We start from the raw sequence: 25122 nt of genomic DNA on the forward strand, positions 1-25122 counted from the left end.
AGAGAGGCAGAGATAGTACTGGTAGGATCAGCGCAAAAGTCGGGAGAGAGGGACGCAGAGCCAGCCAGAGGTTCACACAGAGCCAGCCAGGGCTCACATAGAGGCATCAGGAGCTGCGCAGTGCCTCAGAGAGCCAGCGTGGGTGATGCAGAGGCTCTAAGAGTTGACGTAGGGTGAACTAGGGTGATGTTGGGCAGACGTTGGGTCAGAAAGTGTTGACGCAGTCCCTAGAGGCTGACATCGGAGTTTTCGTGGGGCAGATTGGATATGGGAGCCGTCGGAGTGTTTATCCGAGGTTTCAGCCAGAATATTTGCTTCTGAGTAGAGAGGTACTACTGCTGAAATTATTCTCTGTTGGGCGAGCCGATTTTGGCACCCAGATTGTATTCAGACACTGCTTAATAATTAAAACCCTCATATAGTTGCACTGGTTTTCCCGCACTGGGTTTTTCTAGGGACATTGGTCCAAAAACAACAGTGTCACTTGTGTGCTTGTTTTGTTTCCTTCAGTTGATGATCTGTAATGTGTTGAGCATGTACTTGTATTTATTTTCAGTATTTACATGGTAAATAACTTGTTAATTAATCAAAACAAGTAGGCAGAAATAAATCAAAAAAGTACATGAAGGGTTTCTAATGGGTTAGACTTAGAAATTCCAACAGTACGTTGTAGCGTTTTGGGAGCTTCATTACAACAAACCTTGACATTTCAAGTACTTATTTTGAGCATGTTTTGACGTTTCGTATACCTATTTTGAGCAGGGAAGGTACCATTTGTTTATTCTCTAAGTGATACATGCCAGTTCAGGGTTGTAAAGTGACAAAGACGTGGAGATTAACAAAGGTGTCAACAAAATATAGACAGTTGCCAGTCATTCCTTAGCAGCGTCTTTTGCAAATCTTGAAGTTCAACAATTGCAAATAAGTCTACTCTCTTGAAGCCTATCTTGAAGCTTTAATGATAAGATTCAACTAATTAGAGTGATGGTCAAAACGAGAAAGAATAGTGTGTTAGTCAGTTTCATTTTATAAATTTCCAAACATGAATTTTGAAGTTGAATATAATATAGCATTGCATGAAATCACATAACCGTCGAGTAATAACAGCCTTTTTTCGGAGTTCCGCATATTTCTTTGTTGGGAAGGAATTTGATTGGCAAATTTTTGATGGATTAATATCTTGATTCATTTTATAAATTTCCAAACATGAATTTTGAAGTTGAAAATAATATAGCATTGCATGAAATCACATAATAATTGAGTAATGACAACCTTTTTTCCAGTTTGGTAGTTCCACGTGTTTCTTTGTTGGGAAGGAATTTGATTGGCAAATTGTTGATGGATTAATATTTTGATTTTTCTAGGCAGTGTGTCAAAGTTCAATCTTTTACATATTTCTTTGCAAGATGGAATTTGCAGGATGGAATTTCATTGGCAAGTTTTGGATGGAAATAAATTAATTATTTTATGTTTATTTTTAACATATATTAAATTTTAATATATTGTATTATTGTCGCTCCCAACTCGACGTTCCCCATAAATTTGGGAAAACCTTCTAGTCGTGCCAGATACTTGTTCCCCCCATACCTGAAGTACCCATGTACCGGAAACTCATGCACATAGGCTAGAAACAATAGTAATTTTGTTCTTCTCAAGTACAATCATAAATATGAAGACCAACCATAGCTACACATTCTTCAACAGCTTCGATATCTCAGAGGCACAAGTGAATATTGCATCACCTTTAATGATAGAAGTGGTTCTATATGTGGTTATGATTCAGATTTTGCATGTGTTTTGGACAAGACGAGATCTACTTCAAGTTATGACTTTACTCTTACAAGAGGATCCATTGGTTGGATGTCAAAGCTTCAAGAAATAGTTGTTTTACCCACTACAGAGGTACAATCAGTGTTGAAAATATCACCAGTGGCAAAAAATTGACAAGGGTCCAGAAAACATCTTTTCGGCAATATCAATAAAAAAAATAGGCAAAATATAAAAATTAGGAAAAAATCAAAAAAAGTTGCCAAGGGAAAAAATCATGATTTTTACCTGTCTTTTTTTTAGTAGCTAGAAAAAATTGTGACATTGCTAATTGTTCGCAATTTTTTACCAATATTTGCAACATTGGGCAGAATATATTGCTGCCTCACATGCTTGGAAAGAGGTAATTTGGTTGAAGGGTCCTCTAGGTGAGCTCGGAAGAGTTTTGAACTAACTATAATCCATGATAGTCAAAATGTTGTAAAATGTAACTAGGTTCAGTCTTCATAATGACATGTAATTATGATCTTTGTAAATGATGAAATAAAGAGAATAAAAATCATTTTTGTAATGCCTTTCTTCATGGGTTTCATGAGCAAGAGTTTTTATTCTAGATGGCTCCCATTGAGAGCTTTAGGATTTGTCAAAGAGTCAATGTCATGTATGAAGATATGTCAAATGTATTCTAGTCTATAGGACTGTCAAATAGCCCTCCAAAAGACAAGCATGGTTCTCCTCTTCATGTCGGCTTCTAGAAGGAACAACTAACACAAGTCGGCTCACAAATAAAAGACACATCCCTTCATTGAATACATGTCAGCTTATTTATGGGACAGACTACTATAAATACATGGCTAGGATCTCCGCATTTCCACAGTTCACAAGTTCGATTTCCTCTGAGATTTTCAGACATTTTTCTGTGAGATTTTCGGGTGACAGTGACAAAGGCAAGTTCGGATCTCGGGTGGCCTAATGAAGGATTACAATTCGGATACTTCAAGAGTTTGTATGTCTCTATGGATAGTGGCAGAATGAAGCTCGGATATGTCCATCTGTGATTTCGGGTAGACAGGCACAGTGAGAAGTCTGAGATTCGGATGACTGTTTTGGAGAAGTTTCGGTACCCTAAACAGAGAAACACAGTTCAGAGAGGAGCCTACAGTAAGGTGTGAAGTCTAGGATCTATGTAATTCGGATCACAGTAAATGAGTGACAAAGTTTGCAGTATACACATTGATGAAATTGTGCCACAATCTCAGTAAGGGTCTTGATGCTATATCTGTGCCATCATAGAAGAAAGATCTCGGTATTATGACAGCATGGAGGTCTCACAGGTCGAAGTGGAAGAGGAGTCAAGAAGAATGGTGACTGTTAAGAAAACATGTGTCTTGATCTTGGAGTGGCTGATAGCCTATAGGTCAAGGGTCTTGGTCTTGGTATTCGTCAATTGGAATTTCTATAAGAAGAATTTGTACGGGTTTTCCTCTCAAAGAGTGAGAGGTTTTGGATCTGGCTTATAGCCTACATGATGTGTCTCTTGTGTATTTATGTTCATGCATTGATCACTGTTTGATGAAGAAGAACACAAATAATCTAACATGAAGAAGATCCTAATCTGAAGAAGTAAAAAACATTCACAAGCAGTCACTAATGGAAGAGAAATCCCCTAATGCTAATGCCCTATATTTCTCAACACAAAATGCTATTCATTAAGCTACAAATCCAGCTGATCATAGCAAGACTAAGCATATTGATATTAAGTACCATTTTGTAAGACAGGTCATTGATGGAGGTGGAATAGAATTTAAAAGGGTCCCAAGAAAAATCTGCAGACATGTTTACAAAACCAATGTTGATAGAGAAGTCGTGGTGGTGTTTGGGTTCTCTTGGCTTACAAAAAAGGTGATGAATGTGCTTGGGCGAGATATTGGGTAAATTGTTGTCAAGGTGGAGATTGTTAAACTATGAAAACAATTTAATTGAAAGAAAAAAGTAAAAACCAAAATTTACCAAGGTAAATATTTGGTTGTTAGAGTAATGGCATTGATTTACAAAACCAATGATAGTTTTGAAAAGGTGACTACTTTTTTTATCACTGAAACAAAAAGCTGAAGGAGATGTAAGCCTGATTGTAAATTGCTCTCGATTAATAAATACCTTACCTTGCCCATGGAGGTTTCCCTAATAAACTGTCAGGGATTTACAACATAAAATTCCATGTTATTATTACCTGTCATTATTTTCTCTGAGTTTATTGTTTCATATCGACTCTTAAAACCAACAAAACATGCTGGTTTTGAGGAAACAGTTCAGTTCCAATAACATTGGCTACGATTAGGTCCTGAGAATCTAGTGCATTATCCTCCTTATCCTAGACAAAATAATGGAGTAAATTTGGTACATTCTCATTTTAACAATAGACAAAACATAAAATCTATATTATACAAGATCAAATGTCAAGACTCAAAACAGATGATGCAACTCGAACATGTACGTATTACAAATATAGTGAACACCAATTTCTTGAACTTTACCATACCCAATTAGCAAGCAACATACATTCAATACACCGTGAACAAATTGAAACAGATCCAGTTCAACAGAACAAAACTCCACTCAAGATTTCAATCCAACTAGCTAAAATTTAAATAAACTGACTCTCTTCAAGAAGTCAAGAAACCATCAAATTATCAATATCTGTATTCATCTGCTGCAGAAGGAAACACTTTCACAATTTTATAAGAATGAATAGTAGTAATGAAATGAACCTAAACCTGAATCCAATTATATCAATGCCTCAAAGAATATGTGCACAATGATTAAGCAAGAAGATAAGAAGCTAAACCTGAATCGCCTTTCTATAGCATTGCCGCTTGCAAGTACCTTGACTCGTGCAGCTTGGGGTGCTTCCTGAGAATTATAAAAGCATTCACACATAAACATCTCTCTTTCTGCAGCTGGATAAATTGTAGTGGTGCCAACTCAATGTTTCGAGTTCATTGAAATAAAGATTTTATATGAAAGTTCCCACATCATATGCTTCTTCAAATTTAACCAAAATTGACATAATTGACATCCATTTAATACCAACCATTACAAAAAAGAATGATTAACTTTACAGTCAAAGAGAGCGTGTATACAAATGCAACTAACTACAGGAGGTCACAGAGCAAGCATTATTCCATGCCAGGAGACAACAATAAACCATGTCGGTAACATGTAAATCAAAACTTACTATAAATGATAATATATTTTTCATGGTATGATGTAATATATATAGCCTATGCAAATGCATTATGGTGTGACAATACTAGAGAACAACAAAGGGAAAGGGAGGTAGGTTGCCTTCAATGGAACACCACTATCGACAAGCATGGAAATGGTATGAACAATTAAATGTACTTTTAGAAAGAGATATACCATAACATGTTGGGTAAAACACGAAAATACTTAATCAATTTTTTGTACAATTAAACGTACTTTAGAAAGAGATCTACTATAATGTATTGGATAAAACATCAATGTACTTAATCAAATTTGTTGTTTTACGTAACATCCAACAAAATAAGAAAAGAATGAATATGTCAGGTGATATTTATAAACAAAAGATTAAACTCACACACTAAAAATAAGTGCTCCATCACAGAAGACTAAAATAAAACAAAATAAAATAAGTATCAAATAAACAAAACTCGGAAACCTAAAATTATCCAATGTACTTAATTTGTTGTTTTACGTAACATCCAACAAAATAAGAAAAGAATGAATATGTCAGGTGATATTTATAAACAAAAGATTAAACTCACACACTAAAAATAAGTGCTCCATCACAGAAGACTAAAATAAAACAAAATAAAATAAGTATCAAATAAACAAAACTCGGAAACCTAAAATATCTTAACGGAAAAATATTTTGACCTTATAAACTCAAGCATCGATATAGATAAGATTTCTTGCTTGGATATTACAAAACTTAAGCCTCACTTTAAAAAATAAAAAATATTGTATACCTCCATCAAATCTTTCTCCAAGCGTTCCTTCATCTGTTGCATTGATGCCGTGCCACCAGCAAGCTGTTTGAGACATATATAATAGCATTAAATGAGAACTATTTATACTAAACTGTTTGCAAATGTATATCTTTGAAGATGAAGATTGCAAAGATAATAAACATCACCTAATAACTTGATGATAGTGTTTCATCAAGAAAAAGTTCAGTACGTAGAGAATACACCCACAACATAGAAGGTTTTAGTTAATGTATGTAAATTCTCCTGGCTTTTCCAACACTAAGAGGGCAGCTAGGAAAATTCCCAAGCTATGCAGGTAAGAAGACTTGAATAAGGAATTCACACATGGGGCAACCTGTGGGATTGTCAAGACTCAAAATCACTAATGGTCAGAATGCAGAGGATCCAGCCAAGTGCGTGTTCCAGCAGAAGATATTCTTTCATGGTGTCACAGACCTGCAAGGAAAATAAAACTTGCACACGAGAATGTAGACAGATTTATTAAAATAAATGATTGATATATGATCAGTGGTGAAATAACAGAATCTGTGACTTCTATAAATACAAGTCAAAAGGCAAGTCACGTAATAAATATAAGTCTCTTTATTAAATAAGCCAACTTATTGTACCAATTGATGTATTGTTTTATTATATTTAGTATCTAAATAATATGCGGTTTATTATATTATATCTTATTATTATTTAGTCTAAGCCTGTTAATATACTTAAGGCATATTACAAACCATCCCCTGCTGAAATGGTTCAGCCTCGAGGCATAGAGAAGCACAAGAGGGCCTATTGACAGCAAAGAGGACCGAGAGGGCCTGTTGACAGTGTTACCTGCTAATGTACCTAGCAAATAAAAGGGGAAGAACATCAAGTTTAGACAAGACACCTGTCAAATTTTTTCAAGTCCAAAAGTCATGCAGGGCAATTTTGCCCCTTCTCTATTCTTTCTCTATGCAAATAACCCCATGGGGGAATTGTAAAAAGTCACTAGCGTGATGAACTTATGTAAAAGACTTCGACCTTTGGGACTTGGTTACTAAGGAAGTCACTCCAGAGTGTTTTTTTTCACTTAATTAATTATTTTTCCTAAAAAATGATAGATAATTAATTGATTTTATTTCACTCACATCCTCCAAAGCTGGAGTGTGTCTTAAAAACTAGCCCTTGTGCTTTCTAAGTCTAGCGCCAATGTATATTACCATGCTAGCATTATCTTGAGTCTTGCGGAATTGCATTAAGTTTTTTTAGGATTTTTCAATAAAATTTTCCCACAGAACGGGAGTTTATTAAAATCTGCGTAACAAATAAAAAAGTGGTACTAGGAAGATTCATGTGGCATGTGGGTACTCGTTTTTTCACCCTCAGAGTACCATCATTACCTTAGTACCCACTTTTGGGTGGAGACACAAAAATCAAGATATTAAATAACTAGGAACATGTCCGAAACAGTCTCTAATCAACTGAGGGTCCCACTCACTTGAGTGGAGTGAGTGGGCACTGAAAGCCAAGTCACAATCAAGTGAGTGGGCACTGAAAGCCAAGTCACAAGTAGAGAGGCCGAGTTAGCCTACCAAAAAAGTTGAGTTGAAGGCCAATTTTGCTGTCAGTTAAAGCATTGCGTTCAAGTGGTAAACGAGGCCAAGTTCACTCTCAAGTTAGTGCGAGTCAGCCCATGAGTTTAACTGGGAATCACTCCCTCTTCATGCAATTTATCTCACCCTCCATGACAATGTACTCCCACACTTGGCCTATGCATGCCTTGAGGAGGGATATGCTCTCCCTCTTGGCCACTCCTTCACTGGGAACTCGCATCCCTCTCTTGGGATTATCACTTGCATTTGCATCTCCTACTTTTCTTTGGATCTCCTCCCTCTTTTCCTATAAAACAAAGTGCTACCCTCTTGTGCAAGTTAGTATTGAGTGTGGGAGATTGGGGAAGCTTTGTTGCTATTGTAATTGACCTATATTATTTTGAATAAAAAAGGCTTTGGAGGCTACATGCAATAGTATTGATTCTATTGCATGGTTTTGATTTTGTTATTATAGGCCTTGATAGGGGCATTGTTGGACATAGGAAAAGACAAACAATCTCGGTTGCTTGTTTGTCTTCTTGATAGTTTTGTATTTTGGAATTAAAATTCACATGTGCTTCTTGGTTGATTGTCATGCTTATTCGATTTCCATATGCAAGCTTCACCTATATTAACTAACTCGACAAGATCTTACGAAGTTGCAAGGGTCTCAATCTCAAAGACTTGGAATCCTCCCCAGTTGGAGTATTCATCTTCAACATATTTACAAAGCTACATTCCTACCAAGCACCAAATTTAATTTCCAAATGTTTTGAAGATTTGAAGAAACTTTCAACTATTTGTGAAATTTTGGAGACATGTTTTCGGCGATAATCACATCAAAATTCATTTGTCGATGTGTTATCCAGTGGGGTTCATCGAAAAGACAAGATGAAGAGGCAGATCATGGCATGAGTATAAATAGAGCAATGTAGAGACTCAAGGTTCAATTAATCTCAATCTCAAAGACTTGGAATCCTCCCCGGTTGGAGTATTCATCTTCAACATACTTACAAAGCTACATTCCCACCAAGCACCAAATTTAATTTCCAAATGCTTTGAAGATTTGAAGAAACTTTCAACTATTTGTGAAATTTTGGAGACATGTTTTCGACGATAATCACATCAAAATTCATTTGTCGACGTGTTATCCAGTGTGGTTCATCGTCAGGACAAGATGAAGAGGCAGATCATGGCATGAGTATAAATAGAGCAATGTAGAGACTCAAGGTTCAATTAATGGCTATAACAGACGGCTAGTTCATAAATAATAAATATTTATTTTTATAATTTCAATTAAAAACGGCTAGTTAAATAATACTTTTCGATAATTTAATAAAAACGACTAGTTTGTAAATAATAATATTATATTATTAACAATAATTATTAGGAACAAGCTAATCAAGAATATATAAAGAAGAAAACAAAATATTTTCAACGTCAAAAAACAAAGTGCGAAGTCAAACATGAAAGAAGGGATCAAGACCCTATAAATAATGGAGTCAAGACCATAAAAATATAGCTCAAGGGAAATAATGCCATAAATCACATAAATCAAATAATGTAAATTAATAAAATTCAACCTAACATTAATTAAAGAAAGATTCAAGAAACAAGGTTCAAAATCAGGGGTGCAAGCCTTACGGAAGCTACAAGGATTTAAACCAAAAATAGTTAAATAAGGTCCAACCTAAAAAACAAGATAAGAGGGGCTAAGAAGACATAAGAGAAAGATGTATACAAAGAAAAAAGGAAAATATTGTTTAAATTTAAGAAGACAAGACAAGTACCCAACTTCTACTAGTATTCCAACCATCATCTTTGTTCAAATTATTGGGTCTCCTTTCAATTCCAAAGGCCTCCCTAAATTTACAATGATGGAAATGACTAACCCTAGCAAGGACCTGGGCATCCTCAATGCAAATGTGATGCTTAGATATGTCTGCATGTTCTGCCAATGCAGAGGAGTAGGTCCTACAATGCTTGATGTTGGCGACGTGTTCACAAATCCTTTGCTTAATCGAGGGACCCGTCTCACCAATGTATGGAGTCCCACAAGAGCAAGGGATAACATACACACCTTTCATATCTTTAGGGTCCACTGGGTCTTTGATAGATCTTAGGGAACTTCGGATGGTATTTAGAGGCCTAAAGGTTGAAGGAACTTTATGCTTCCTTAAGATCCTGGCGATCCTATCAATGGTCCCTTGGATAAAAGGGAGACGAACTCTAGAAAAATGATCTTTAGGTACTTTCTTGGCTCTAGAACCTTTTTCTACTTTGAGGAAAGCCTTAGAGCAATGGTATTTACTATAACCATTAGTAAGAAAAACCTTAAGGAGGTGGGATTCTCATCATTAAGGTGCTTGTTATCAGAAAACTTTAAAGCTCTAGTTGCTAAAGTGTTAAGAACACCAAGATTTTGAGCGAGGAAATGATGAGATTTAGCATGAAGATATTGCTCTGTGTGAGTTTTCTTCCAATAGACTTGATGCGAAAAAGAACCATCATTATTCCTAGAAAGGAGGACGCCAAGGAAAGGCAAACTGCCATTACTTTCGAATTCCATGGTGAATTTTATGGAACTAGATTGATCGTTAAGATGAAGGAAGAAAAGGTCCAGCTCTTCCTTACCATGGGACCAGATGACATAAGTATCAGCCACAAACCTTTTCCACATCTTAGACAAAAGATGCAAAGAGGATAAGGCTTTTGATTCAAAATCCTCCATGAATAGATTAGCGACCACAAAGGAGAGGGGGTAACCCATGGCGACACCACAAGTTTGCTCATAAAATTCTCCATCAAAAGAGAAGAAAGTAGAGGTGAGACAAATACCAACTAATCCAACCGTATCAAGATCAGTAATATGCTTAATGACATCAATGGCCTCATTGATAGGAATATTAATGAAGAGTGAGACCACATCGAAACTCACAAGCTTGTCGTCAAGATCAAGCTTAAAATTTTTTAACTCATGGACAAACGCAGAGTCCTTGACAAAGGACTCTATACAGCCAACAAGGGGCTTAAGCTTCAAGGCTAAATATTTAGCAACAAGATACGTCGTCCCTCCTATAGTGTTGACAATGGGTCTCAGAAGAGACCTTTCCTTATGAATCTTTGGAAGGTCGTAGATCCTAGGGGTAAGAGGACTACTCTCAATGAGCTTATGACTGAACAAGCTAACAAGCTAACAAAGGTGGTCCAACATATTCCTACGGTAATCTTCTTTATCAAGAATAACCACCGCACCACCTTTGTCGGCTTTGAGAACAACAAGATCATTGTTATTGTTTAATGCCTTGAGTGCATCAAACTCCGCTTTAGTGATATTGTTCTTGGGGGGCTAAGCCTTCCTGAGGACAACAGCCCAATCCTACCTAATGATATCTTTAGTGACATCAGGTAAGTCCTTGATACCATATTCAATGTCAAAAATGATATCATCAACCGGGATCTTTCTAGGAGCCAAGGAAAAATTTAAACCTTCTCCAAAAGACTAAAGACTGAGGATTAAAAGAAAATTTTGAGAGACTGACAACCCTATTACTAAAAGGGGTGAGAGAATCAAACAAACAATCATGAAAATTAATGTTGCAGACCTTACTTTTTCCCTTTGAGTTTATATGGCGATTAAGCCAAAATGCCCCCTTATAATGGTTGGAATCAGAATAAAACCACCACATCTGAGACAGGTTACATAAATAAATCTAAGGGTAGGTGTTAAGCCAAAACCCAAGAACCACTGCAACCGAGCTTTACAACTCCCAAAGGAAACAAGGTTTACCTTTATAAAAGGCATGAACTCCTGCAATCTTGTTTTCTTAGCTCTCAGTGCTTTCAAATTCTTCACAACGCGACCACCTCACGTGACTAAGGCCCTCTCTCCTTTAAATTGGTGCATGATTTCAAGTAGGACATGTCACCCTGCGTTGTTCACAAAGCGCTCCAAGAGGAACCTCTGGGAAAGAGGCTCTGAGATCTTCTATTAATTGCCAGCCCTGGATCTGTCAACTAACGATCCCGACTCTTTTAACTGATGGTCCCGCTCGTTTTAAAAGGCGTTCATACCTCTGCCTTCCAGATGAGTCAACATGGACCCACCTGCATGCCATGCAATCTCGACTCGCCTTTGATTGGGTAGACTCCTACATCAACCCACTTGTTAGCCAGGTTTCTCTATTATTCCACAAGCGTGCTCCTCTTGCCTTTCTGGGGTAAAGCCTTTCAGGACATGTCAACCTGACGCAGTCAGATGATGGCTATTCTCTGATAGATGACTTTTGTCTTCCGATGCTATTAAGTAACGAAAACCTATCAGGAGTTAAAAAAAAAAAACTAAGTATTTGCTTCCTTCAACCTATGTATTTACTTTGCCTTGTCAACGATTTCAAGGCTTCTCTATCGCTCCTGCAACCTCCCACTCATGCTCTATAAGGCCTCCCTTATTTACATCGATGACTGCAATTCATTTCAATATATATATGAACATATATGCAAACAATAAATAGCAATTACGAAAGGACTAGTTAAATCCTAAGCAATGAGTTGCGGAAGGATTGGTTCGAGCTTTCAATTGAAAATTCACACTCACACTCCACACTCGCCTTTTTTTATTAATTCAACAAAATATAAAGAATACATCAAGATGCGATCTAGATCCCCAAAGATAGGATCAAATGGGACCAATTTTGGGAATTATTAAAGAAATTACAACAATTTGCTAAATTTAATAAATTACATGGCAAGCAAAACAAACTTTATCCTAACAAATCCACTCATTGAGGAACTGTTGATTTTGGGGTAGCATTGGATGTGCTCTAGCTCCGGAATTTTGTGGAGGGGCTAGAATACATAAGATCTCCAAGACCCATAAATCGTTTGGAGAAATTCCACCCAGATTGTGAGTTATTAAAATAATTAATATTTTTAATGGGTTCCTAAGTCTAAACTTGGGAAAATAAAAATATTAATGGGTATTAATAAAAATATGGGTGAGAAGCATTAGATGTGCTCTAGCTCCGGAATTTTGTGGAGGGGCTAAAATACATAAGATCTCCAAGATCCAGAAATCGTTTGGAGAAATTCCACACGGATTGTGAGTTATTAAAACAATTAATATTTTTAATGGGTTCTGTTGTGGCCACAACCACCACCCTATTAAAACATGCTCTGGTAGCAAATTTGAATGGGTCCCCTAGAAGTTTGATCTTTCACTTCTCTGAATGATCTGTTTTTATCTCAGGGATTTTAACTCTGTGCTGAGTCAAATCTTCAATTCTTAATGGTCAAGACCCCCCTTGAATAAATCTCTACTGCATGATTCATTCATAACCCAGTCTAGCCCTTCATTCATATCCTTCATCGAGACTCCTTCAATCCTCATAAACCTTCATGGTGCCCTATGCCCACACATATAACCACCCCCACTCTTTACCCCTCAAAACCTTCCATCGCATCTTTATTCCTATTATAACTCTTTTATAATAGAAATGCTTTGCAAAGCACACATGACTTAACATCTCCACACATCCTCGTTGCATACCTTTATTGTATATCGCAGGTCGCATTGATCAAGGGCAAGGCCTATCTCTCATGAATAAATACGATGCGATCAGGCTTCCAATCGCAAATCGCAATCGCACTTTGCTAAGACCCAAAGCCCAAGCTTCAAAGTTCTGCGAATGGCGGACCCGCCGGAATTATTAAGCACAACACATTTTATTTCAGGTCCGAAGCCCATCGCAAATCGCAATCGGCGGAACTCTACGGTCATACATAATGTGTGATGCGAACAGCAGACCCGCCAGGATTATCAAGCATAATACATATATTTTCGGGTCCACTTCCCCAATCGCATATCGCAATTAGCGGAACCCAAGGTTTATATATAAGGCGCACCGCGATATACCGGACCCACTGGAACTATTAAACGCAGCATATATATTTTCGGGTCTAGCCTATCGCATATCGCAATCAGCGAAGCCTGAGGCTTATACATAAGGCGCGATGCGATTAGCGGACCCGACGATAACTATATTTGAAGTCTGGCCTTATGGTCCGGCCGCGGGTTTTCCCGTGTTTTCCCATGTATTCCGATAAAATGTTATGGTCCGGTTTTTAAAGGAAAATCCCATATGGCGGACCCATCGGAACTATTAACCGCAGTGCATATATTTTTGGGTCCGCTTCCCCAATCGCAAATTGCAATCGACAGAGTCCAACGCTTATACATAAGGTGCGATACCATATGGCGGACCCAACGATAACTATAGATCCGGGTGTATAGGATTTGAAGTCCGGCCTTATGGTCCGGCCGCGGGTTTTCCCGTGTATTCCAATAAAATGTTGTGGTCCGGGTTTTCAAAGGAAAATCCGATAGGGGTGATGTTGCATGTGATTGCCTGTTGCGATGTGCGATGTGCGATTGCGACTCGATCGCATCACAACCTTGGCTGAACCAGGGGCCAATTCTTTCACACTCGCTCCTTTTGATTTCAATACACCTTATCATTTTATAAAGTTTTAATGAGGGCAAGATTTGTTCTTAGGCGTTTTTATCATATGTTTCATAATCATAAAGCTAATGTTAATTATCTCTGCAGGCGAGGATTAAAAGACGCATGAGCGGATCCGAAGAGTTCATATATGTGGGTGTTTTCTAGTTAAAGATCCGGCCTTAGGCGTTCTCGGTCGGGTTTCCACGCATTGCCTGTGTATTCCGAAAGTGAAGTTGTCCCGAGTTTCATCATGAAGAGATGACACACAGTCATTCTCCTTTCCATCGACATCCGTTCATTCCCCCCAGGAAGTAGAATGCTCCAGCAAATGTAACCTCGACGTGTCAGCGGTTACACCAACTATTCTACGTCTGTATATTTTGATTTGTATATTGAAAAGAGAAGGGAGGTGAAAAGTTAGGGGAAGACCGAGGGTCAGTTCCTTCTGCATAAGTATTACCTCCGAAGATGAGGGGAGGGATTTTTTTTGGGCAGAACAGCTTTTGATTTATTGTGCTAATAAAGAAGATTGTTTGGGTCAAGAAGGAGCCTTTTTTTCAGATTCATTTTCCTATTCTTTCATGTGTTTGGAATCAAGGTGTTGTTGCTGGCATAAATATAAATGTGTTTTGTTTTGTGCATATTGATAACGATACAACTTATGACTAGCCTTGGTTATTTGAATGTAATTCTTTATCATAGTTAACTCATGAGCAGTCCCTGATTTGAAACTATGTTAAACATCAGTTGCAAGTTTATTTGTAGGAACAGGAATGTGCATTCCTGCGCGAGTAATTAGATTGCAATTAAGCTTTTAATATAGCCTTGTTCATCTGTGAACTCAGTAATTGATTCATTTGGACTTGGAATCTATGCATGATGTTTAATATCTTTTGTTATGCTCCTGCCTAATAGATTAGAATAGTTAGGACTAGCATAAGTAGGTGAAAATTAGTATAGATAGGATTTGATACATATAGGTTCGTTGTTTCCTTTTATTGATTTAATTGAAGTCTTCCTCCTGGGAGCAATCTTTCAACACCTATAACAGTTTACGGGATCCTTTAAAACCCGTTGGAACTAGCCACCCCAAACGAAAGCATATCTAATTGGGGTCTATTATCGGGTTAGTTCCCCTTGTTGGTATCGCGAAAATTCGCCATGTCAACAGGTTCCTAAGTCTAAACTTAGGAAAATAAAAATATTAATGGGTATTAATAAAAATATGGGTGAGACGCTTCTAAGAGGCAAAGATAAAGTCTGTTTTAATCATAGTTGTTGATTAGGGACTTAATCTCAGTCGTTAATTCAAACAGGAAAAGTATAAGAGGAGGCTTAAGGGTGAGTTGGAGATACACCAAGTTGATCAGTCAGTTTGATTTTTTTGGGGCGTGGTTTGCTGAGAAAATCAAACTAGTGATCTGAGTTGCAGCAAAAGGACAGGGATAGTTGGGGTGGAGGATCTTCTCTAGAACCCCAAATACTCAGTAGAGAGAGGCAGAGATACACTAGAGCAGGCAGCACAGGCGAAGGAGAACTGACGTTGGGCCAAGAGGGCCCACGCAGTGCTTGACGCAGAACAGTGCAGAGGAATATTTGTGCTCCTGCAGAAGTCTGAATTCAGTCGAGGAGCAGCAGGATCAGTCGAGAAGGCAGCAGGATCAGTCGAGAAGGTTGATTTCAGAGCTCCAGGAGGCAGTGAGACCAGCGCAGAGCTGACGCAGAGGCTTAGAGAGCTCCACGCTGCTACTGCAAATGAGTAGCGCAATTGTAGCCAGGGATAGTCAGTTCAGCTGTCAAATCGGAGGGATTTTGCCGGGTGAAGTGAGGTAATCTCACTTAGGTTTCTGCTAGTGTATTTTATCTCTGTAACTGGATTGCCGAGAGGGCATCCAAAGTTGTATTTAGAGCTGCTGTTTAATAATAGAAAACCCTCAAAAGTGCTACACCGGTTTTCCCGCATTGCATTTTTTCGGAGACATATTGTCCAAAAATAACGGTGTCCCTTGTGTGTTTGTCTCATAGCTACTTCAGTTTATGATCTATATGTTAGCGTAGTCTGGAGTATTGTTTTTCATCGTTGTTTAAATAATTAAATAACTTGTTGAATGTAAAACAAGTAGGAGATGATAAACCAGTGATTGCAGTAGGATTTATGATGTGTAGAATCATAAATTTTCACATGGTATCAGAGCATTGCATATCATAGGACACAGAAGACATCTGCCAGGAGATCCAGTGAATTTTCTACAAAGAAGCAACTGTCCTGAGTGATAGTGTTGCTTCAGAGGCGGAGGAGCAGCTGAAGGAGTGACGCAGAGCCAGAGAAGTGCCTGCGCGTTAAAATTGGCAACTTGGGCCAAACTCCATGTGGGTCATCTTATTTATGGCAGCTGATATTTTTCTTGGGCTCCTCTCATCGAGAGGTGTAGGATTGATCTAAAGATCATCCGATTCTGATAAGTATTCATGGAGTTATGAATTTATTTGTGTTATAAGACAATTCGTCAAGGTCAGCCAGCAAACAAATAACCCCCACATATGTTCAATGCTTTAGTATAAAAGGGGATGGCTTGAGACTCTGAGAGTCATTTCACACACACTTCTCTCTTGATTTCTCTCCACTTGTTTTGGGTTTTATTCTAAGAGAAATCTAGGAGGAAGTAGCCCTAAGACGTAAGAGGGAAGGAGGCCTACACCCTGCCCTCTACAAGCCCTAGATGCAGTGCTGGCACAGCCCTAGCTTCTACACATAACCTAGAGGGCCACTCAAGAAGGAGGTTTATAACAAGCCCTAGACGCAGCTATAGAGGAGGCCTTAACAAGTTGTACCTCGCCGCAGTCAAGGAGAGTTATAACATGCCTTAGCCGCAACATAAGGAGGCAGGAACAACGTGACAAAAGAGGATTGTTTCGGGTTTATTACAGGGTCCGAGTTGCTGTAATGGGGGCCAAGTATGTTGTGTAATAGGCCAAGCCCTTAAGGGCTAAACACTTCTTGTTTAGGCATTGTTTTGAGGGACCTAAGGCTACAGGACTATTGTGTGCTAGGCCGCAGGGCTTAGCACCACAGCAAGGCTTGTGTACTGGCAGATTAAGGGCTGATATTGACCCTAGGCAGCAGCGTAGAAAAGGAGGTGTCTCTTAAGGGTGTGTCGCAACTTTTCAGAGGGTTGTTCAAGGACTAAGCAAGGAGTTTAGGGCTGTAGCAGTGTGCCCTAGTGCCCTAACCAGAATAGTCATGAATAGCAGTGCACAAACATATTTGGAGCAGTGTTTGGAGATGTGTTGGGTCATGTTTGATCGGAGAGGTCTCTTCATTTATGAGGAGATTCTATATACTGTCACTAGAAGTCCTTACCAGCAACAATAGCCAATTGGGACAACAACAATGACATGGTGCCGCAATAGCCAATTGGGACATCAGCATGGTACAACAATGCTAACAGTAAGACAGCAACAAATGCAATCATGGTGGAGAATGGTAGATGGGACAACAAGGACATGGTGCTTGCATGGGACAGCAAGCAATCTTGGTGCAGCAGTATGAGCAGTGACAACATTGTGATAAGGGGCAACGTGATGTAAAATGCTACAACACAATGATGGGCGTCATGACAAAGTGAAGTGCACCATGTTGTGTGCGGCACTTGCTAGTATAGTATAGTGATATTAAATGCTACAATGAGATGCAGCATGATGGGCACAGTAAGGTACAAGATGAGGTAGCACTGGTATCTGCAGCAAGATGATAAGGTACATCAAGATGTTGCAGTACCGAAAGGTGCACCATAAGGTGCAGCAGTATAACGTGTGCAGCATAGTAATGAGGTCCAGCATAGTGATGATGGGTGCAGCACGATGAAGCACAGTGAGGTGCAACGTGATGACGAGGTGCAGCACAATGATAGGTGATGGAGTCACCTTAGAGAATCAGTTGAAGCAGCATGTCTTCAACTGAGTGTAGCTACCTCATGTATCATCTACTTAGAGATGATATATGCTCTTACTTAGATAAGTCAAAATTTTGACTCCTATTGTATATGTATTATCTCTCTCTCTCTCTCTGTTGAACTATTGAAGAACATATAAGAAGAATTGATCAAGGGTTTCCCCACATTGGGGTTTGTCCCTGGCTAGCGCCACATCTTCTGTCCTCTTGTCTTGGCTTATCTTCTGCGATCTATGTTTATGTTCTATCTGCAATTTACTTTAATGCTGATATGATTGCTAATCTGGAAAAGATATTGAGCTAACTGTGAGAATTGAAATAAATTGCTCTAAGCATAGAACATACCTAAAATTAACACTGCGTCAACATTTCAAGCCTGTAGAGGGTGAGTAGTACCCGAGAGGAGCTTACGCAGTCACTGCATCAGCATTTCGACCTATGTTGCGGGGGAGCTCACAAAGAACTCCTTCAGCATCCTCCCAAGGCAGTGGATATGGACATGGAGGCACAGGGTCATCATCTTTACGCCGTAGAACCATATCAAATTTCCTTGATGAGGGGTGTAGGAATGATGTGGATTCAAAAGTTTACAGGTTTCTCTATGCATGTGGGATACCATTCAATGTTCTACGCTCACCTTATTGGCACGAAATGGTTTCTGCCATAAATGATGCCCCTAAAGGATACAAGAGCCCTGGGTATGACAAGGCAAGAACCGTTGGCCTTGATCATGAAAAAGCAAAAATATCACATTCTTTGAATAAAATGACAAGTTCTTGGACTGACTATGGGGTGTCCATTGTATCTGATGGATGGACAAATGTAAAAGGCAAGCCATTGATAAGTGTTCTTGCTGTGTCTGTTAGTGGTCCCATCTTTCTAGCTGCACATGATTACTCAGACAAGTTCAAGACCGCTATCAACATTGCAGAAGCATTACTTGAAACAATTGAGCGTATTGGCCCATACAATGTCATCCAAGTCATCACTGATAATGCTCCTAATTGTAAGGCAGCGGGAGCAATTATTGAGGATAAATACCCGAACATATTTTGGTCTGGATGTTTGGTTCACACATTGAACCTTTTGTTGCATGATATTGTCAAAAACAAAAATGCACAATACAAATGGATTGGTGATTTGTACAAGAAAGGCAAACAAATGATAAAATTTATTACAAATCATAGCAATACCCATGGCCTTTTCCGCAATCACTCGAGATTGGAGTTGCTGAAGATTGCGAAGACAAGATTTGGTAGCTATTACCTCACCTTCAGGCGCCTTGTGAAGGTAAGAGAGGCATTAGCTAGCATGGTATCAAGTCCACATTGGCAGGTATTAAAGGAAAGGGCTACAAATGCAGCTGACATGGGAGGTTTTGAAATGGTGGAGGAGGCCGCTCTTGATGGGCAGTTTTGGACAAGTGTGAGGCAGGTATTGGATTTCACCAAGCCAATTTATCACATGATTCGGTTTGCAGATACAGACAAACCAGTGATTGGCGAGGTGTATGAGCAAATGGATACCATGTTGGGGCAAATAAAAGATATTGTTCATAATAGAGATCCCAACTTGTACAAACTAATTCATGATTGTGTGTGTGAACGGTGGAATAAGCTTAATGTTCCACTACATTGCTTGGCGTATATCCTTACGCCAAAATACTACTCTTCATCTTGGTTGGGCAAACCTGCAGCAGGGGGTGGGGTTAGGACCAAACCCCACTTAGATCAAGAGGTAACTAGAGGATATTTGGAAGCATTAGAAAAATTGATACCTAACAGGGAGGAATGTGCAGTTGTGCGCCTTGAAATAGGCAAATACCTCAGTGGCAGTGGTTTGTATGGTAACTTCCATGCAATGGATGACAGAGATAAATTTGATACTCTCACATGGTGGGAAACATATGGCGGCCACGGACTTTTGCCAAAATTGGCAAAAATAGTTCTTTCACAGGTTGTAAATTCTTCTTCTGCAGAGAGGTGTTGGAGCACCTACAGTTATATACATAATGTGAAAAGAAACAGACTCAACGAAAACCGAGCAGAAAGCTTGGTTTATGTGCACTACAACTTGAGGTTGTTGAGCCATTACTGTGATCGGGCTAATGAAGATCCCACATATAAAATTTGGGACAATCACCCTGAGGACGACAATTTGGAGGATGGCATTGTACATATTGAAGAACTAGAAGAGGAGCTTGTAAGGGATGAAAATGAAGCAGCTGCAGCAGCCATGCCACCTCCACCTCCACCATCCAGTACTAGTAGCAGTGCTCGGGGCCCGAGTCTTGTTCCATTGCTGTCGCCACCTCCATCGACACCCTCGCGTGGAGGCTCTAGTTCTGGTCGTCGGTCTGTGCGGGAGACTCCTAGAAGACCACCACGACCTACTTATACTCCTGGAGACTCTCGTGGCAAGGGCCACTTGTAGATTTACAGTTTACTTGTCTTTTTTAGTTTCTATTAGACTTTGGTTTTCATAACTGTTGAGTTTTGAGTCCTTGACTCTTGACTCTTGACTCTTTCATATCATTATGACATTATGATATTTTTTGTAAACATTATATCACTGTGACAATGAAAATTTGAAGTTTGAAGTTGGGCCTTGGCAATTATAACTCATTGGTAATGATTGTGAATATGAATATGATGCTTTGTGAAAGACTAAAGTTGTTTCATTTCATCTCATTATTCATGTTTCATTTTATAAATTTTTAACATTTCATATCATGTTAACAGTTAGAAGTTAGGACTTAGAAATATCTTCGATATTACTTCTTGTAATGGTTAAACTTGGCTTACAAGTACAACTTTGGTGATCAATGATGATAAATGTTATTGAATTTTCAATTTTGAAAGCTTGAAGTTGAAACTTTAATATTGAATTTGATGAATCATGATTTATAAGACTCAATATGTTGCAGTTGTAATATGTATTTTAATTTTACTAACTTGTGGACATGGTTGATGACGATTATAATTTCTAGATGATTGATGTGATATGGTTCAATGATCAATTTATGTTTTTTTATGTTTTTTATGTCTATTTCATCATTCTACATGTTTTGTTGACATATATGTATCAAAAAATAAAAAATATAAAAAATATATATATATTTTTAAAAAATCGCTCTCGGATTCGCTCCCAAACCGGGAGCTTCTGAAAATGGTCGCTCCCGCTCCCGCTCCCCGCTCCCGCTCCCGCTCCCAAGTAACATTGATTTCGACCCTGTAGAGGATGACACAGTACCTGAAAGGTAGTGTTGCACTAATCACGATAAAATCGTTTTATCGTGATTTAAAAAAAACGATATTATCGCATGATAAAAACGCATATTTTTTTTGCCGATTTTTTTAGAAAAAATCGTTGGAGAAAAAATAAATAAATAAATAAATTATGAGGACGAGGAGGTGACCCAAGCTACCCCTGTCACCAATAGAGGACGTGGTCTACCTCCTGTAGCTCCTAGTTCTTCAGCTTCTAGAGCACATCAGAGTCTACTGCCAACTCCACCGACCTCTACATCTAGAGGGGCAAAGGAAATCAGTAGTGTTAGACTTTAGTTATTTGGCTCATTTCATTGTATATGACATTATGACTCACGGTACGAGATACATTATTATATTTTTTTGTTGATATTTTGAGGCTGAGTTGGGAGTCATGAGTCAAGACTTACTATTAAGGACATGATTCACTGTTATGTGTGATGTGGCACTAGAAATGATATTAAACATCTTATATATTAGTTATTTTATCATATTTATGTGCAATGTATTTATTTTATGTTGTAGATGCTTTAGATATTAAAAAAATGAAAAAAATGAATATTTTTGTACCGACCTTAAACGATTTTTTCCCGATTTTTACGATTTTTTCCGATTTTTTCCACGCGCAGAATTAATCCCGATAACGATTAGTGCAACATTGTTGAGAGGAGCTCACGCAGTGACTGCATCAACTCTCTGGGCCAACACAGAGCTTGAGAGGCTCAAATCAGTCAGTTGTCGGGGTTGGAGGAGAAATGCAGATTCAATCTGAGGAGCTGCTGGGACGTTGTTGCTATTGGTAGAGAACAGTGTATGTGGAGACAAAGTAGAGGTAGAGGGAGTCACTACCTTGACAGATTTTTAGCCAAAGAAATCTAGATCCAGGTTGCTGAGCCGCAGCAAAGGCAAATTGGGGAGGAGTGATTCGACATTTGGCGAGAGGATTTCCATGAAGGAAATCAGGACTCAGAGGGAGTCTGGAAAGAACTTGTTCCTTAGAGGATTTCTAGTGCAAAAAGAAATCCAAATCCGAGTGTTGCTGCGGCAGCAATAGAGAGTGAGAAGAGAACCTGTTCTACACTTGTTGAGTAGAGATGAAAGTCAATGGACTGAGGGATCAAGATAGATTGGATGGAGCATCCAACTTTGTCATCTGGAAGGCCAAGATCCTGGCAATCCTGGACAAGAATCACATCAAAAATTATGCCTTGAAAGTGGTGGTTGTACCAGTCGACGCTAATCCTCTGATGAAATAAGAGGAGGCTCAAGTGAAGGCTAAATGCATGATTCTAGACGGGGTCAAAGATCATGTGGTCCCACACATTGTTGAGAAGGAAACAGCAAGGGAGATGTGGGAGACATTGACCACCTTGTACCAGGGGACTTTCGTTCAATGGAAGATGCTATTGGAGAATCAGCTGAGACAGTACCAGATGCAGAAGGGAGAAGAGATCGATCCCTTCCTCCTCAGGTTGCAAGGGATTCGAGACCAACTGACTTCCATGGGGTCTACACCAGATCCTGAGTTCATGGTCAGGACTGCCCTGAATGCAGTCACCGAAGACTGGGAGACATTTGTCCAGAGTATCTTGGGCAGAGCTTCTCTCCCCAGATGGAGGAGATGTGGGTAGCTCTTCGATAGGAAGAGAACAAGAGGGTGAGAAAGGCAGGGAGTAGCGGCAAAGGAGTCAGAGCCAAGAAGGAGGAGGAAGAGGATGCAACTCTCGCATCAGTGGGATAGCTAGGGCAGCAGGAAAGGAAAAAGCAAGATATAACCAAAGTCAAATGCTTCAGACGTGGGGAACTGGGACATTTCACCACTCAGTGCCCTCGGAAGAAGGGCAAGGAAGAGAAGTCTGACTCAAAGGCTGCTCCAACGAAAGCTGACAAGGAGAATGATGACGAGGATTGTGCCATGAGTGCTCATGCACCTCTAGAGAAGAAGTGGGTCGATATTGAGTTGTAGTTGGGAGGACTACACGAGGGTAGGATCCTTGAGGTGCCCAAACTCTTGGATCACATATGGCTACGGAAGCCCTTAATGACAGTAGCAGAATGACAGGAGTCAGTTTGTGCGAGGGATGATGGAGCAACAGTGGCAGAGCTAGAGTGTCAGAGTCTGAAGCTAGGCAGAGGAGGTTGCAGCAGTGCAAGATGCACAGCGCATATTGCAGCTTGATAGTAGTAGCAGAGGGTCAGCACAAATTAGCAGCAGAGGTAGCTTCAGCATCATGAGGCATCCAGACTGACTAGCTTGTCAGTTTTGGGTGAGTTTTCAATTGCTTACTTCTCAGAAACTGAGTTGTAGTGCAATAGTTAGTAGTGGAAGTGCTATGGGCAGCATGATGCAGCATTTTGAGATGGAGTTGTAGTACAAATGCAGCAATGGCAGTGGCAGTGCCATGGGCAGCAGTATAGGGTGCAGCAGTGCAGTGGATGAAGGGCAGCAAGGCAAGCATCAACAACACAGAGCACTGATGTTGTGGATCAGAGTGATGCTTCTATTGGGAAGTATTGTTAGAGCACATTCCTTACTAAGAGGGATTGTTGATTTTGGAGTAGCATCGGATGTGCTCTAGCTCCGAAATTTTGTGGAGGGGCAAGAATACATAAGATCTCCAAGACCCAAAAATCGTTTGGAGAAATTCCACCCGAATTGTGAGTTATTAAAATAATTAATATTTTTAATGGAGTTCCTCAGTCTAAACTTAGGAAAATAAAAATATTAATGTGTATTAATAAAAAATGGGTGAGAAGCTTCGAGGAGGCAAAGATCAAGTCTGTTTTAATCTTAGTCATTTATTAGGAACTTAATCTCAGTCGTTGATTCATCAACAGGAAAAGTATAAGAGAAAGCTTGAGGGTCAGTTGGAGATACACCAAGTTAATCAGTCAATTCGATTTTTCTGGGGCGTGGTTTGCTGAGAAAATTGAACTAGTGATCTGAGTTGCAGCAGAGGAGCAGGGATAGTTGGGGTGGAGGATCTTCTCTGGAACCCTAAATACTTAGCAAATAGAGGAAGAGATACACCAAAAGAGGCAGCGTAGGCCAAGGAGGACTTATGCTAGGCCAGGAGGGCCCACGCAGTGCTTGATGCAGAGCAGCACAAAGGAATAGTTATCCTCCTGCAGAAGTCCAAATTCAGTTGGGGAGCAACACAATCAGTCGAGAAGGCTAACTTCAGAGCTCTAGGAGGCAGTGAGACCAGCGCAGAGCTGACATAGAGCCTCAGAGAGCTCCACACAAGCCCACGCAGCTACTGCGAAGGGGGAGTGTAGTTGTAGCCAGGGATAGTCAGTTCAATGGCCGGATTGGAGGGATTTCGCTAGGTGAAGTGAGGTAATCTCACTTAGGTTTTTGCTAGTGTATTTTTATTTTATCTCTATAACTGGATTGTTGAGAGGGCATCCAAAGTTGTATTCAGAACTATTGCTTAATAATAGAAAACCCTCAGAGTTGTTGCACTGGATTTCCCGTATTGGGTTTTTTCGGGGACATATTGTCCAAAAATAACGATGTCCCTTGCGTGTTTGTCTCATAGCTATTTCAGTTTATGATCTGTATGTCAGTGTAGTCTGCAGTAGTGTTTTTCATCATTGTTTAAATAATTAAATAACTTGTTGAATGTAAAACAAGTAGGAGATGACAAACCAGTGATTACAATAGGATTTCTGATGTGTAGATTCAGAAATTTTCACAGGAACCAACTCCTCTAGTAAATAAATTTTGATCTCTCGATCAATTAGGTTTTTACAGATGCCCCTGCATCATACTCCCAAGCAGCAAAGAGTTCATGGGCCCTTGCCCATGAGTTTTTCAATAGTCCTGCCACTTTTCTATAGTAATGTGGCAATCATCTAAGTTGCATTAGCTACTAAATGATCTTTCCACTTAACCAAATACTCATAACATTCATTACTCCTACTTATCTTCATCAATTTCTTGTCTAGAATCTTCTTTGGCTGTAAAGGCTTTGCTGCTAGTAATTGTGTCTGCCACTAAAATGGCTGTTGTTCACTATCATCTGCTATTTGTTAGCC

At 39.3% G+C, this 25122-nt stretch overlaps 1 protein-coding gene across 1 annotated transcript in view; it reads right to left on the reverse strand.

Moving 5' to 3' along the window:
• LOC149141261 (actin-related protein 4-like) overlaps positions 1-25122 on the reverse strand; it is an 86666-nt gene that overhangs the window by 45603 nt on the left and 15941 nt on the right. The window contains exons 5-6 of the mRNA XM_089447833.1: positions 5778-5840; positions 4613-4677 (exon numbers count right to left, since the gene is read on the reverse strand). Coding sequence (XP_089303959.1) covers positions 4613-4677; positions 5778-5840 — 128 coding nt within the window. The remainder of the gene's footprint in view (positions 1-4612; positions 4678-5777; positions 5841-25122) is intronic.

This window comes from Pinus tabuliformis, chromosome X (assembly GCF_031772625.1).
Source record: "Pinus tabuliformis cultivar Carrire ecotype Pingquan chromosome X, CPIR1, whole genome shotgun sequence".
In the NCBI taxonomy this organism is placed as follows: domain Eukaryota; kingdom Viridiplantae; phylum Streptophyta; class Pinopsida; order Pinales; family Pinaceae; genus Pinus; species Pinus tabuliformis.